Source organism: Zalophus californianus, chromosome 2, assembly GCF_009762305.2.
Source record: "Zalophus californianus isolate mZalCal1 chromosome 2, mZalCal1.pri.v2, whole genome shotgun sequence".
Taxonomy (NCBI): Eukaryota; Metazoa; Chordata; class Mammalia; order Carnivora; family Otariidae; genus Zalophus; species Zalophus californianus.
This window is the reverse complement of record NC_045596.1, coordinates 121401741-121419023: the sequence shown is the minus strand read 5'-3', so window position 1 is coordinate 121419023 and position 17283 is coordinate 121401741. Positions and strand designations below refer to the sequence as shown.

At 39.0% G+C, this 17283-nt stretch overlaps 1 protein-coding gene across 6 annotated transcripts in view; it reads right to left on the bottom strand.

Annotated features, from left to right (window-relative positions):
• Nucleotides 1-2554: 2554 nt before the first annotated feature.
• SMAD1 (SMAD family member 1) overlaps nucleotides 2555-17283 on the bottom strand; it is a 73867-nt gene continuing 59138 nt past the window's right edge. For 5 of the 6 annotated variants that reach the window (XM_027598110.2, XM_027598112.1, XM_027598111.2 and 2 more), the window contains exons 4-7: nucleotides 15829-15945; nucleotides 12591-12812; nucleotides 7034-7290; nucleotides 2555-3904 (exon numbers count right to left, since the gene is read on the bottom strand). In XM_027598110.2, coding sequence (XP_027453911.1) covers nucleotides 3761-3904; nucleotides 7034-7290; nucleotides 12591-12812; nucleotides 15829-15945 — 740 coding nt within the window. In that variant the 3' untranslated portion in view covers nucleotides 2555-3760. The remainder of the gene's footprint in view (nucleotides 3905-7033; nucleotides 7291-12590; nucleotides 12813-15828; nucleotides 15946-17283) is intronic. The other variant, XM_027598115.2, reaches the window with a different exon arrangement.

The following is a 17283-nucleotide window of genomic DNA, read 5'->3' as shown; positions in this document are numbered from 1 at the left end:
ACAGACTCAATAAAAAAAAGGCTGTTTTCAGTAAACTGCCTACAATCCCAATTCTCCCAGAAAAATAAGAAATGTATTTGTAACAAAGAAATCAATAAACATCAAGGCCAGCAGCTCATCTGCGTTGGGTGAAACCTCAGAGTTAGGAGATCTAAATCTGGTACAATATTCGCAAGGCATTTGGCAACCATCCCCTCTGAGAAGTCTTCCCTGACTCTTCTGGTCCTGTTTATGTTCCCTTCTGTGTCCTTTGCTGACATAGCACAGTGTTATTGTCTGTTTGCTCGCTTCCCTTTCTCTTTAGAGTGCAGGCTGCTTAGGCGGGGCTGAGGATTTATTCACTTTTATCACCCAGCACAATGGTCGGCACAGGGTTGGTGCCAGTAACGGCTCAACAAAGGGGGCCGATCACCATCTCTGGACTAATGGGACTAACCTTTAGACCTGAATTTCCTATAGCGTGCTGAGGATCTCTGTGCCAGCTTATCATAACCACCTGGTTCAAGGACAAACTAATTTAATTACCAACGGTTAGTACAGGTGACTTGGTTTCTTGTTTCTCTTAGACTTTTAAAATCTTTCGTGAACAAGTATTGTTTTGGCTAAAAGAAAATTATCTACAGAAATGATCCTTTTTTTAAAAAAAGATTTGAGAGAGAGAGAGAGAGACAGCACTAGATAGAGAGCGAGCAAGCACAAGCAGTGGGAAGGGCAGACAGAGGGAGAAGCAGGCTCCCCACTGAGCAAGGAGCCCAATGTGGGACTGGATCCCAGGACGCTGGGATCATGACCTGAGCCGAAGGCCGGCGCTTAAAACGACTGAGCCACCCAGGTGCCCCAGAAATGATCTTTACAAAAGTATGTTCATACTGTATCGCATAAACCACACACTCTTGCAGGCTGACAAAAACTCAAACTACATGAAGCAAAAGAGGGATTATCCATAAAGATTCTGGTGTCCCAGGAAAACCAAGAGCAGGAATGTGGGAGCAGTTGTTAAGTCCTACACCCCACAACCTGGATGCCCTTACCTTCTCATCTCCAGCCTATAGAGGGCCAATCCCAAGGTTTACGTGGCTTCAGCCAGGCACAGGATAACCCTTCCTTACTTCCAGTCCCAGAAGTCCCAAAGAGAAGAGGTCCCTACCTAGACCATCGAACAGTGGCCAGAGGGACTGTACGATAAATCCCACAGAAACACTGTGGGTTGGAGGCATGTCTTTAGAAACTGGTGGGCAGATGCTGGGGTGTCCCAAGCAACAGGTATGTCACACATACTTCTACTTAGACTGTTCTCTTGCCCAGAGGCTTCTCCAATGATCAAAATGTTTTGCATCCTTCAAAGCTCAACCTTAAATACTTCTTCTGTAAACCTCTATTGATCTCTACTCACCCAAGTCTGAACTATATCTTCCTTCCTTTGTGCTCCTCTGTGCTTTTCATTCTGCCTTATTTTATAGTAAATTTTTATGTCTGCAAACTAACAAAAGGAGAATGATGCCTGTTGCATGGCAACTATGTTTCCAAGGTATTTTCACACTTTTTTCTTCTAAGAGAGCTTCACCTTGACTTTGTGATAAGGAAACATTATCTCCTTTTTACAGGTAAGGAAACAGAGGTTCATGAACGTTAAGTGACCCAGCAGACCTGCATAAGCGTGTGTTATAATACAAGTATTCTCTCCAAGGCTTTCTCCACTTGCACCACGATGTTTCTGGAGACAGCAGGATGCAGTAGAAATTTCTGCGTGGTCATCGTTTGGGGAATCAATAGGGCTGGTAAACAACTGTGGGAAAGATGTATAAAAATACAAAGGAGAGGGGCACCTGGACGGCTCAGCCAGTTAAGCGTCTGCTTTTGGCTCAGGTCATGATCCCAGGGTCCTGGGATCAATCCCCGTGTTGGGCTCCCTGCTCAGTGGGGAGCTTGCTTCTCCCTCTCCCACTTCCCCTGCTTGTGTTCCCTCTCTTGCTGTCAAATAAATAAATACAATCTTTAAAAATAAAATAAAAATACAAAGGAGAAGGGGTGGCATCATTCTGGCCAGGGAAGACTCTAAGTCTCCTCCAGCCTGTGTCCTTCCAGGGAAGACTTTTGGGGCGAGGGTGGGGGATGGGAGAGCGGCTGTGGCATTCCCGTCATTCCCGCGGTAAGCAGATGGGCAGGTGAGCCCCGTCTTGTGGGGGTTTTAGTTCTCATTCTTTCCCAATATTATACTTGCTTTCTTGTGTGAGGTTTAGATATTGGAACTTTGGTTGGCTGTCCATCAATAATTGCTTGTGCTGCAATTCCTCACATAAGTTTATATATTTAGGTCTAAAATTCCAAATTTTGCTAGTTTTTTCTTAATTTCCGAAGTTCCACATGTCCTTTTCCGATTAAAGGGACTCTGCTCTCTTCACGATTCAGTTTCTCTGTCTCTGTGTTAGTAATTTAGTTTGTTAACGTTTGGCAAGGAATATTTGAGAAAAATCTCTCAAAAGAGAGCAAATCCTATTATTCCTAAAATCTAGTGTGTGAATTCAGGAAGGAAACAAAAAAGTTTTAATCAAAGTAAGCAATAATGACAGGTTTATTTAAAATTTCCAGTAGAGAAAACCCACTAGTTTCGGAATAAAAGTACTCAATGTACGAGAGCGTTAAGTGAATATAAAAGATTAGCAGAAGAGAAATAAAACCAAACATAGTACAAAAAAATTTAAAAAGTTTGAAATGGATTTAAACAGGGATGTTCTTTAAATCCTCCAAATATTTAACAGTTACTAGGTTTGGCAAACAATTCACTTGAAAATTAAAGCCTATTTCTGTAAACTCCATAAAAACTGCTTAGTTACATTCAAGCACTCCATACAATTGGTATTGAAACATACAGGCAGTCGATTTCAGAGTAGCAGGAATTACTCATTTGCTCTCACAGTTACATGAATTAACCAGCTGCATAACTGCTTTTGGAGAGGAAGGGATAGAAGACACGAAAAAAAAAAGAAGTACGATAAAATCTCTAAAAAATGGGAAACACAGCAAAATTCAGACATCAGTTTGTTTCTTGAAAGCAACAAACTGACTCTTTACAGTATATTCTACATTTGCAGTTGTCATTTCCCTCTCCCCCACCCCCCTCAAATGCTCCTAAATCCACTAGTCTAATCAATTCTTAACTTCCAAATATTCTGTACATATATATTTAGCAAAGAGCATATGCCTAACATTATTCTGACAGCAGTATGGTCAGCATACAATTTTAGAAAGATTACTATGTATATCATCAAGATTAAACTTTACTTAAAAAACAAAAATCATTACTAAACAAATAGTTTTAAAATATTATGAAATCCCATGAAAAGAAGACTCAACATGGGTTCTAAACCTGATAAAAACACACTTCAGAGAGACTATTAATGCTAAACTTTTGCCAAACGATGACCTTAAAGTGCCAAACACAAAAGAATCTCTTAGGATCGTTTCTCCAATAGATAATTTGTCCCTGGCTTGGCCATCTCTCCTTTAACTATACACGAAGTCCTGCTAAACGGATGCATTTTAGTTGATTTTACCATAGAATGTTACAATGTAAACTAAACAGGTTCTTGATATCGACAGTATGTTACCAAGGTTTTTTTTATTTCTGAATCCAACAGTTGGTCACAGAGGTCAAGTATTATCAAGGCTCCTTTGTCAGTTCTCGATTGTGTCTGACTCATCCATCCTTCAAGTACATGCAAGGCTCAATAGTTTTCAAGAGGCAGAAGCCTGAGGCCATTTAAGACACAGATGAAATAGGATTGTGAGGTGAACCCATCTGAGTAAGAACTTTATCCAGCCACTGGAGCGGGCCATGCAGGTGGATCTCAATCCAGCAGGGGGTGCTAGTAACATCCTGGCGGTGGTATTCTGCTCCCCAACCCTAGAAGATACATTGGAGGTCATTTAACTTGCTTAACTCCGTGGTTAAACTTTAAGTAAGAGTTCTCATAACCAGACATGCTGATTAAAGACATGGATGCTTTCCATAAGACAGATGCTTGTGCACACAAACACACACACAATTTGGCAGACAATTTCAGGGGATGGGTGTATTCAAGGGTCCCTGAAGTCCCTCCATACATTCCAGGTTAAGAAGTACTGGTCTTGGGGAATGAAGTTTCAAATACATTATAAGGCTGTTTTAACGAAGGCACTTTTTAACTTTCATTTTCATTTCCCACTATGTTACTGATAGGATTGTAACAGATATTAAATTCTCATTTTATCACCAAGAAAACAAGGAAAAAGTTATGGTACACAGACTGACATTCTGCTTCTCCCCCACTCAGTCACCGATGGTCCTCCTATCAACACAAGAGCTCTTGATCTTTCAATCTCGAAGCAAACTGGCAGAAGCACATACATATCCAAAAAGCTATTACTGACACCTAATCATTGCTTTGAATCAATAGATTTCACTATACATTTGTACAAGAAGGTAGCTTGCCAGACATCTTCAGTATTACTGAACTGGGACACCAAAGCTGCAAAAGAGAAAGACAATCTTGCAATTGCAAAGATCAAAAAAACTCATTGGTGTGGTGGGCAACGGAACATAAGCTCTGATAAACCCTTGTTTCACGAGGGATGTCAGAGAAGGTTGGGTACTATTTATCTCTGACACCTACCTACTCCAGGAATTTCAAAGAAATACATATATATATCAGAACTTTCAGCTAAAAGTCGTGATACATGAACTGCCTATGTATATACATCCATGCATTTCTACATCTATCAGTACACTGCTAACTTGAAGGTTTGTGTGCATGTTTCCTCCATTTGATAGTAAGTTCTTTGAAGGCAGGGACCAGATCTTATTTATCTTTGGTCTCAAACATCTAGCACAGTGATTGGCACAAAGCAGAAGCCCTAGAGATAATTGTTCAGCTAAACTGACTTGGATTTTTCGGATATATGGGGAGTTTACTGTGCAAATAACTTATAAAATGTGTGCTTTAAAGTCCAAAATGATCGTCTTCAAAATAGCACAAGATAGGCTATTAATATGAGTAAAATGTTCTATATCATTTCTCTAAGATGCTAAGTGTGACAAGGGCAAGGTATGCAATCCTTATGATAAAAAAGAACAATACTGTACAAACACTATGCAATTTTTTTTGTTGTTGTTGCAAACGTATGATAAGCAGCTGCCCTTTATCATGTCGGCAGGAGTTTTAAAACAAAATTTGTTGATCCTTAACTCCAAATCCAGCTTCCCAGATATGTTCATTATATCTTATATTACCCCCATTCCAGTATATATCACATTATTTTATGATTAAATATATACTAGGCCATTAGCATTGTGAACCTAGAGACATTAGGTGCTTTTTCAATCTTTGCATTAATTCTCTGGAATAGTGCTAAAAATATTTGCTGAATGAATGAAATCTAATACATTTTTAATGCATGTCCTTATATCACAAACACTTTTTATTAGTGTAAAGTTTGTTTTTATGTGTGTAAAGGTAAATAATTAAAAATGTACAAAAGTAAAACCATTAAAATTGGGTAATCAATATGAAATGAGCTTGAGGAGAAAGCCAGGTTGGAGCAGTAGAGTCATAAATTCTTCTTGAGTGGTCCTTCAATAATAGTAGACTACCACAGTTCCCAACTCCATCCACCCATTTTAAACATGATGATCGTGAGGATCAGTAAAGGATCCCTGTGCCTTAATCGCACAGTTAAAATGGCAGCTAAAACTAGAACCTGGGTCTCCTGACTCTTAACAGGTATTCTTTCCTCCATACCAGTAAAACAACAAACAAAAAGCATTGCTGGAAAGTTACTGTCCTCATTTTAAAATTCATTTTAGCCAAAAGGCAAAGTCAAAAATTAAACAATGACTGTCAGTTGTGGATGAGTAAGATCTCTGTAGTCTCACAGGTATATAGAGTATTGGTCAACCTCTTTAAAGGGTAAAAAAAACCTTTAAGACTAAAAAGGGACCAGAGCAGCTACACACAACTGTTGAATAATGTTTTGAGAAAACATTAAGAGAACACAGTCAAAATCTGCTAATATGATTCAAAGAAGTAAGAAAAAAATGATACTCAGGGAAAGGTATCTTTGATCTAAAGGATGATTAACAAAGGAAGGTTCCAAAATTACCCTCTGTAACACACACATTACAAAACAGGTTTGACAACAAGTTAGGTGAGCTTCTGAAGAGAGGACATAAAAGGTGATTGCCTCACCCAAATATATAATTAGTTGTTTCTCGAGGTAACAGAGGATGAAAATTTATCTTTGAGAATTCAGAGACAAGTCAGTCACTAGCTTAAGTTACAACATAAGTTACAACTCTTGAAATCTAATCAGATATTTACTTTTTTTTACATTTCAATGACATCTTAAAATTTTTTATTTCTCAGAGGCAGAAGAGAAGGCAGAAAAGAGATTATTGTGAGTAATATCTTTAACCTTCTCCATCCTCAACCCTAACAATAATCTTAGAAGGAAGGCATCTACTACTCTGTGGGCAAGGGTCTTATTAATTTCTGAATTATAAGAAAATGATGCTTACTGAAGACATTAAAAAAAACCTGACCAATCAAAAATAAACCCCAGTGTGATGAATTTTTATTTACAAAAAGGTCACTTGTTTATTTGCTGAGACAAAAGCAACAAATGTTACCATCATAAAGGTACTAAAAAACACAGAACGAAAAGGAAGGGGGGGTGTGTTGACTGAATTGATCTCTTAAGAAAATGATGCATTTAAATTATACATGTTAAATATATAACAAAATATTTTCTTATGGTTCTACAATAGTTAAAACAGTGCTTATTCAAATAGGAAAAAGTTATTCAAGCCTCCTACACCGTTGACCTTTAATACAAACACTCCTATAATTCTAATTATATCCTTGTAATAACTGACATCCTTACTAAAGTTCCAAAATGCCTCGGTAATAAGCTGGCTTCTATGGATCCATGTCAAGAAGACACAGATTTGTACACTGAGGGGAAGTGCAGCAAGTGTGTCCAATCTGGGCTCACTTACCTTTACAAAGCTCATGCGGATAGTGCACATTTTAGTGAGCTCATAGACTGTCTCGAAGCCATGGTTCACAGACTGTGCCAATAACTGAGCGAATTCTTGGTTATTAAAAATTTTCAAACTACACCCACTAGGGATCTTGCAAACAGTAGTGGGGTGAAATCCATGATGGTAGTTGCAGTTCCGACTTTGCACAAAGATGCTGCTGTCGCTGAGACATTCGGCATACACTTCCCCTCCAACATAGTAAAGATGCACTCCTGTAGGAAGACAACGCATGCAATGTCTTCATTGTCATTTTTCTCAGCCAAAAAGCATCTGTGTATCTTCAAGATATGAATTTGCATGGATTTAAACTCTGGCTAACTAGATAGATACTCTCCAAATCTTGCACAACTGATAAAATCTTAGTTAACCCTCTTAGGTCATACAATGTTCTTTTGTTAACACGGATGTCCAAGATGTTTCTAGGAAATAACAAAGAAAGGAGGGTCAAGACAAGTAAAAGACTTAGAAAACCAGAGGCGGAGGAAGTAGTGCTGGGAGCTGTAAGACGTAAGGTCCAGGGGAAAATAATTATAAAAATAATTCATACTGTGTGCAATCTGATCTCCCCAAACTACCATCGGCTCCAAACTTCTTCCTGTGACATCTTAGAGTGCCAGGAGTGTAGGAAATTGATCCTACCCAGCCTTTAAAAAAAGGAAAATGAGGGGAGGGGGGCTTTCTGACAAAGCCCTACACCATTAAGGGAGATTATTATAGTCCATGCAGCGAACAGAATCACATCCCATGTGGCTTTAAACAATCTACTGTGCAGGTAACTCTGGCATATGCCTCAGCCAATGCTAAAACTATTGTCTCCAATCCAATCCAAAAAATTATGTGTTGTGTTTACATGAACACACAATGGCTAAGACTTCTGTAACAATTAAATAGCTGCTGGAGCAGAAGCCCACCTTCCTGCCTGATGTAGAGAAAACAACTTAAGAGACAGAGAGAGAGAGAGAGAGAGAGTGTGTGTGTGTGTGTTGACTTTTTTCCAGATTATAAAAACGAGGAATTTTCATTTTGAACATTTAAAAAGTAAAACAAAATATAAAGAAGCAGAAAATATCATCACTTGTTTAGTGACACAGAGGCAAGAACTGTTAATAGTTGGACACACTGGATTACAGGTTTTGAGTATTACTAACCTTTCTCTGCAAACATTGAAAGTATCTACATGATTATATGGATACAACAATTTACTTTAGCAATTCTCCCAATACTGGACCATAGCGTTGATACTAATTTTCTGTTATAACAATGCCAGGATAAATGTCTCTGGATTATTTTTGATAACATCCTTGGGAGAAGTTCCTGGAAGTTAAATCACTGGATCGAAGGCTCTTGATTCACTTTGCCAAACGACTTTCCAGAATGCTTGTATCAATTTACACCCTACCAGCAGTGTATGAGTGCCTTTCTCGTTTTGCCTGTGCCAGGACTAAGTTTAAGACAAAAACAAATAAATTAAAATAAATTACAGCTAAAAAACAATATTGTTTTAATTTGCATGTGAGACTGGATATGCTCTCATATGTTTATTAGCCATCTGTGTTTCTCTTATGAACTTACTTGTTCATATTTCTTACCTATTTATCCCACTGGGGTTCTAGTATTTTTATTGTTTTTTTATGAGCTATGTGTAAGCTATAAATAATTTATTTCCTATTTGCTTCCCCATTAGTCCTTTGTATTTTTTTTAATCCACAGAAGTTTGAAAGCTTTGAGTCAAATCTCTTGTGATCTTTTCTATTGCTTTTTATGCTTAGAAAATTTCTACCTCTTTGATCAAATGTATTTTCTTCTAGCTTAATAGCTTACCATTAAAAAAAAAACAACAAAACTCAATTCATTAATCTATTTGCATATATGAAGTGAGGTCAGGGTTTCTCCCTATAGCCTCACCTAAAAGCTAACTTTGTTACTGCAGGACCACTAGAAGACTATGGATTTGTTATGCTTCACTTAACGTACATTAATTTTGAAATACAATATAGTCTGAGTTTAATTTCTTCTACCATTTTGTCTAAACCTGATTTAATTGTAGTTTCATAATATTTAACCTAATATCAAGAATTTTTTCTTTATTCTTCCATTAAAAATTTTAGCTATTTTCACTTGTTTATCCTGCCAGGTAATAACAGAACACATTTTCCCACTTTCAAAAAAATAACACATTGTGATTCTGGCATGGATTGTTTTAAACCATAAACTGAAATTAGGAAGAATAGACATCCTTAAAATATTCTTACGATATTAAGCTTTCTCCTTAAGGAACACTGTTTATTTATATACCTAAATTTTCTTTCTCTAAAATTTGGTTTTCTTTACATAATTCTCATGTATTGCTGATTCAGATTATTTCCAAAAAATTACATTTTCTGTTGCTATTGGAAATGTGATTTCCCCCTCCACCATATTTTCTAACTGGTTAAAGAAAACTGGCATATAATTTCTAAAAATAAATTCTTTGGAAGTTTCTAGATAAACAACCATAACTTTTGAATAAACACAAGGACCATAAATATTACCAGGTCAGTATTACTTATGTAATACTAACATGGGTGAAGGAGGAAAGGCATTCATACACAGACTTATGGGGCAAGTGGAAAGTAATACAAGCTTTCTGGAAAGTAATTTGGCATAGTATATCAAGAGCTTTAGACCTACTAATTTCACTCCAAGAATCTATCCCAAGAATATTATCAATTAGTTAATCACATCATTTGCAATATTGATAATTTTGGCTTATTTCCATTATCGATAACTCTACATTTAAATACATTAGTCAAGGCATCTGGAACAATTTTAAATAACCACATTCCCAGAATCCTTATTTTCTTCCTATTTTTTGTTTTTTTAAAGTAGTCTCCACACTTGGCATGGAGCCCAATGTGGGGCTTGAACTCACCCTGAGATCAAGACCTGAGTTGAGATCAAGAGTCAGATGCTTAACCAACTGAGCCACCCACGCGCCCCTCTTCCTAATTTTTAATAGAAATGTTCCAGAGTGCAATGGCTTTTTAGTACTTTGGGGTAATGGTCAACTTTAGAACTTAAGGAAAAATATATCCCTGCATCCCAAATGTATGCAAAATTGTGTTCATGTACAATTTACAGGGTTTACAGATCCCAGATCTCTCTGTTACGAACCTAGGTTCTAGCATTTCATCATCAAAATATGGAGGTTAGGGTTTATTTTTTCTCCCTTAATCATATAAAGGAACTATCTATTAATTCCTGTTTTAGGCTTTTTTTTTTTTTTTTTAAGGATCAAGTGTTGTATCTCAAATGCCTTTTAAGCATTTACTAAATAACCACTTAATCTGGTCCACTATTCTAGATTTTATAGGTCATTTTTAAAAAATGTTTACTATTGAAATAATTTCAAACTTATAGAAATAGAACAGCCAGGAAAAACAGAACAAAGAACACTCATATAACCACTATCCTGATTCATCTATTGTGACAATTTATTCCATGTTTGATCATTTGCACCTCCTTCCCCTCTATGCTTTTATACACACCCTCCTATACATTCATATATACACATCCACACATATATACATGTATATGCATATATCTATATATATTCTGACAAAGGATTTGTTTTAGATGGAGATATCTTTACATATATACATAATGTGTGTATATAGATATGTGTGTGCATTTCCTAAGACTAGGGATATTCTCTTATATAGCCACAGTACAGTTAGCAATGCCATTGCATGTAACATTGATATAATAGTTTTATCTAATCTATCACTCATGTTCTAGCTCTACCTGCTGACCCCAGTAAGGTCCTCTGTGGTATTTTTTCCCCTTTCTGGAACAGATCATTACACAGCTTATTGTAATGCGGGTCAGTGGGTCAGCTTATTACACAGCTGTCATAGCTCTTTAATCTCTTTTAATGTGGAACATTTGTAGACCTTTGTCTTCTGACGTTGATATTTTGGAAGAATACAGTTCCTCCTCACCCTTTTTAATAGAATTTTGAGTTTGTCTGAAGTTTCCCCACTGATGAGATTCAGACTGGCATTCTCAACTGGAAGTCTGCATAGATGATGTTACTTCCTTCTCAGGGCATCACATCCGGTGGTATATGACATCCATCTGTCTCTCACTGGTGGTGATAATTTTGATCTCCCAGTCAAGAAGCTGTCCAATGTCTCCACGGTATGATTACTGATTTTTATTCTCCCTTGTAACTAAGAGGCAGTCTGTGAGGAGACACTGCAAGACCATGCAAATATCCTGATTCTTGCAAAAAAATCCTCTGTTTAGCTTCCACCGAGGATTCCCGACTGATGGCTGCAAAATGATGACTTTCCAACTCTAGCACTCACTCTACATTTCCCAACCAGCCTTCCTCATTCATTCCTTTATCCATTTATTATTGGCATGGACTTACAAAATTACTGTTGTTTTTCAGTGGCTTAAAATCCACAGCTGTACTTAATTACCTTGGTGCTCAAACCATCCCAGAATTGGCCCAGGGAAGCCCCTCCAAGTTGGCTCCTGTGACATGCCCCCATCATTTTCATAAGCGTTTCTTCACTGTCTGGTGTAACAAAATGTTCCAGGCTCATCATTGTCTACCTGGAGTCAGCCCTTTCCCCGAGAAGCCCTGGATCCTCTCTCAGTGGGAAATGGTGTTAGAGATGATGGGCCGAGCACCAGATGTGCTTACTGCTCCTGGGTGTCTTTGCTTGTTGGCCCTTTCAGCTGACAGATCACAAACTATATGCATGTTTGAGCACATGTACACACGCACGCACACGCACGCAGCCACGAGAACACCAACAGGCATACACACATACGTACACATGTTATTAAATCATCATTTCACCCTGATACCTCCACAGGGTTTATCTTTTGCCCTCCTCCACACCTGTGTTTCTTACTCCACAGTGAACAGCCAGGCTCTCAGCAACATCCACACACTCAGTCATTTGCTTCATCTTCTATCTCAAAGATCCCTAACTATTTTATTCATACTGCTACCAGATAATCAAGTCTACTAAAAAGGGTTCAGGATTTGTTTGCAAGTGCTCCACCCTACCTGGCCCGGCCTGGAGATTCATAGCCGAACACTATATTCGTAAGTTATTCTGGATTGGTTCTTTCTTTCTTTTCCCCCGTGAGTTATGGTACTTATTTGAAACACATTAGGTTTACTTGTTTTAACTTGCATTTAGTTTTAGGTTGTAAGTCACTTTCGAACAGCTGCTTTTATCCTGCAGCCAAACGTAAGCTAGAGCAGTGCTCCCCAGATCACTATTTCAGCTAATTAATACCAACTCCGATGAGGCGGCAGACCATGAAAACTGCTGATTGGAAAGTGAGCAACGTCCTGCTAATAGAAACTGAAAGAATATTTACCAACCAGAGCCAGTGTTTCCTACCTGATGTTTGCTATATGAGTCTGCTCTAGGAACGACTAAGTCGGTTCTAGGGGAAAAGGGACACAAGAGACAAACATTTGAAAGAGGTTCAAGTGCAAACTCACCTTTTCCAATGTGCCGCCTGGTGTTTTCAATAGTGGAATTCCGGTTAACATTGGAGAGCAGCCCAAGGCAGAAACGGTTCTTATTGTTGGAAGGATCGGTGAAACCATCCACCAACACACTTGTGGAGGAGGCGTGGAACGCTTCACCCACACGATTATTGAGCTCATAGTAGACAATAGAGCACCAGTGTTTTGGTTCCTCATAAGCAACCGCCTGAACATCTGTAAGAAAGAAAAGCTTATAGTCAACCTCGGTTAGTGCCTCGGGCTCTCAAAAACTGAAACTGTGTTGTAAAACTGGCTCAGGATCATGGAATGAAGATATGGAAAAGCAAGGGCCATTATAACATATATGGTTTCTCTATGACATCCAAAATAGGTCCTCCTTACTAAGTGTGACATTCCCCTTTAATTGGAAAATAATTTTCTCCAATTACTATCAGATCACCAAAACGCCAGCTAAGCAAGCATACCAAGAGCATTTGCTGAACACTCACAATATGCTACCCGCTCTGTCATATGCCAGAATGAAAGTCACCCCCACCACAGACGCTGGCTCCCCATCTAAAGAAATACAAGTAGCAAGTGAAAAACCAATGGGAAGAGCACAATAGAGGACAGGAAATGTGCCAAAGGTGCTGGCAGAAAAAGGGCGACTTTCAACAAAGCCTTCACAGGCCTAGGCTTTTTTCAAAGCAATGAAAATCAGTTTCTAATGATTGATAAGCAGTTCCCTTACTTCACATTCAGCTGCCAATAACGATCACAGCCACAGCTCGGCTCCAGTCCTCAAACGCAGGAAGAAATCTTGCCAGCTGGCCATTTTTACAGAATGAATCATATCTCGCTCATCCAGATTTCATGCTAACTTCCTTATATTTGCTTTAAGTCATGCAGAGCAGGTGTGTTTTGTCTCTCCATTCCCAGAATGGGCCAACAATGGAAATTACCCAACTTTACTGACAGGATGCAGCTTGTTAAGTCAAATCTCTTAAGACTAACAAATCTCCAAACAGAACATGCTTCTAAACATTTGCAACTAAAAGGTTCTAAAGATAAGTTCCTTCTGTAGTAAAACCTCTTATACCACTGCTTTAGAGATTCCAGGAATACAAACCACGTATGCCCAGTATGCCAATACGTAATGATCTGAGGTTTACGAGGTCCTGAGCGTACAGTCGTAAAAAGAGAAAGAATATCCGCATTAGAAGCATAAGCTGTAACTGCTTAGGAAGAAGTACTTCTGTGTTCTTAACATCAACCTCCACGGATATCCCAATGCACTTAATTTTAGCATTTGGTAAAGAAAACAAAGAAAACGATCATTAAAAAAAAATCCACGCAAACGTTAGCCACTCTATACACTTAAGCAGGTGAGCCCAATACAGGCGTACGCTATCTTCTCTGCTGAGCAACGATCCCAGGTCAGCTTGCTGTATTTCAAAGCGCAAAATTTTAGTGATTTACCTAGTGCTAGATCTTAAAAGAAGGCTGCAACATCATTACAGAAGGCTTTTATAAGCTATTGGGATTGTTCAAGATACTATTCATTTAGGTCGGAGGATGACACATTTTTTCCTGTAAAAGACCAGAAAGATTTTGTGGGCCATCTGGTCTCTACTGCAACCATTCAGCTGTGCCCTAGCAATGCTAAAGCTGCCAGATCATACGTAATGGACGTAGCTGTGCTCCCGTAAAAATTTATTTACAAAAACAGGCAGCGGGCTGAATTGGTCTGTGGGCTGTAGTGTGCTGACTCTGGTTTTAGGAAAACCACCAAAGGTAAACCAGTAACAGAAAGGCCAACATTCCTTCCTCATGAAGATATTAACTGTAAACTTATTCTAATGGGGAAATTTCAAAAAACTATTTAAAGGAAAAATTTTATAGCAACTTAAAGGCCTATTTCCTGACAGCAGACATTTTAGGTTTACCCACGATCGCCACAGGGTGCACACGCTCCTCACTAGGCAGTGGTGCTGTGCTGGTCCTCTCCTGCTGACCTGTTCCCGAAGTACAAACTCCAAAGATGGGGGAGACAGGACGGTTTTTTTCCCCTCAGCCAGCATTTTTATTTTTTGGTTGATAATTATGTTTGGGAGGTTGTTCGAGAGATTATGAGGAACCATAAGATACAGAGCCAATAAGACAGATGTAAAAATATTTTACAGATTAAGTCGTACATTCCAATTTATTACACTGCACATCTAAGAAAGGTTCTTTAAGTTTACCATCAGGTTTTAAGAACTTAAAAAAAGGTAAGCAACTCTGATAAAGTCTGAGGTACCTCCCATTTTAATAAAAAAGTAGTTAAGAACAAAATGAGACATACACCTAGTAATGAGATTGCACTGTAACTTCAGTTTGCATAAAATGCATATATATTGAGAAATGGTCCATGCCACGGGGCACCAGGGCAACACCTTCTTCCACAAGAGGTTGTTTGGGAGTTTTCTTCAACAACGTGGTCATGACCTCCTAGGGTACTCAGGGACTCTCCCAACACTCACTGACCCGAGTTCTCTGCTCGGCTGGGCCCACACCACTTGCCAGTGCAGAACGATGGCGTTTTCCCCTCAGTCACTGCCGGAGGTATGGTGGTATGACAGGGCTGGAAACACACCCACTCTCTACCAGAAAGGGAAAGAAATGCTCCATCCTGCTTAGAGATGCTGCTTATGCGCTTCCAGGTGAGAAGAGGAAAAACATGTGCCTCCGCCCCTTTTGTAATAAGGTTAGAAACAAATAAATACAGCAAGAAAGAAACAAATGTTATATTAGTTTGTTCCAGCTGCAGCTGTATATGGATGAGGGCTGGAAAATAATGATATTGATAAATATCAACAAAAGAAACTTTGGAAAGCCTTGTTCTATGAACTTCTAATTTTGGAAATGACCAAGACAACTCCACTTTAGTAATGTTAGGCTCACTGTTTCTTACTACTACCCCTCTGTCCTTCACTTAAAAGTATTCTTTTATTACCAATTCAAAATTATCAAGTATTGTGCTCTCAACAGAAGACTGCACAATTATACTCAGGCCTTCATTAGTTAAGTCAGCGTGTTCTTCATAGGAAAGATTTATTTGTAATCCAAAAAATTCTATCTAGCTTCTCTTACTGAGCTCTTTCACCAATAGCTATCTTTTTACAGACTAATAAACATTTGTGAGAGAAAGTAACATTTGGACAGATAAACTTTAGACACTAAAAAGGGAATACACAGCAATGCATTTTACCTCCTCTGTTGATTTCTGAGGGCAGGGAGGGTGCCATCATATTTGTGTCCATTGGCTGAGAGCCATCCTGGGTCATGGGGTCTTCGGGAGGCAGGTAAGCAGGCGGGGGTGTATCAGCTACAAAGTTTAAAGAAAATGATTTCTTTCTCCTTAAATAAACACACACGCTTAAAACATATATTGTGTGAAACTGAGACTGAACTGCCCATTTCAACTCCCCCATCAGAAAATGGCTGCTACAGACACTGAACTGGATGTACACTTTCTGTAAGTGCCTAACACCTCACGATCTGGTACAACTGTAGTCAAAGTCCAGTGGGAGGAAAAGCGCTCTCTGCCAGGTCCAGGAGCAGTCTGCCTATCTGGGCTCGTGCTCTCTTAGAATAATCAGAAGAGCATTTGAACACACTTCCATACAAACCACTTTGAGAGGACCTCTGCATTTCAGTTTCACTGGTGGATGGAAAAGCTACATAGGATTTCTTAAGAAAAAGAGCTTCAGGGTCTCTTCCATTAAACTCATAGGCTCTTAGGAATTTACCAACTGACTTTCATTATAGCCAATTTGCTGACTTCGACTGTTAATTTTTCCTGACTTCAAGCACTCTGTTAGGACTACCTTCTCCCTACCTACTTTAATAATCACTAGTTTTAAAACCCCTCGTAGCAGAGTAATAATCAGTTTATCACAGCTATTTTCTATTTCAGAATTTACATATGTTCTTCTAGAAAGCTCAGAGCCAGCTGGCAATAAGAGGCCAAGAGCATGACTTTTGAAACAAAGAACACTAATATGGGTCTTGTGTTTTTCTTAAATAAAATAAGGGGTAATGGGTTGCCCACAAATAGTCCTTTGTGATCAAAAAGCAAGTCCCTCACTGGCTATCGGGAGCCCATCTAGCACACCTGACACGGCAGGGAACAAAGCTTTACCTTAGGGAACCATGAACAACCCAGAGGAGTAGCCGAGATCACTCAGGGCAACTGCGGAATACAAATGGCCAATGCTGCTGCTCCTTTAACAGCTTTTCAGAGATTTCCAAGACCGAGTCTCCAGCTGACTCACAACCCAGGAACTCCCACTGTCCAGCTGACAGCAAGCAAGGACTCACAGCACAAAGACAGGACTATGGGGACCTTATCTGGATGCCTCTGTCACCCTTTCTCCATCTTCTTTTAATTCAGCTTCTTCCCCTGCAGCTGTAACACTGACTCTGCTTTACTTCCAGCCAGGAATGAAGACAATGAGCATTAAGCCTCTGAGACCAAATCCAATAAATTTCTGCAAATGAGCTGGTGAAAATTTCATCAGCACCACTGGGAGAGACCACCAGATAGCGATGGGTAATACTCTGCTATTCCCACAAGTGCCTCCTCCCACCCCTGGCTGCTTTCTCTTTTCCACGTTTCCTTTACGTGGCCTGTGGCCTTAATCCCTCAGAGCTGGGGACAATG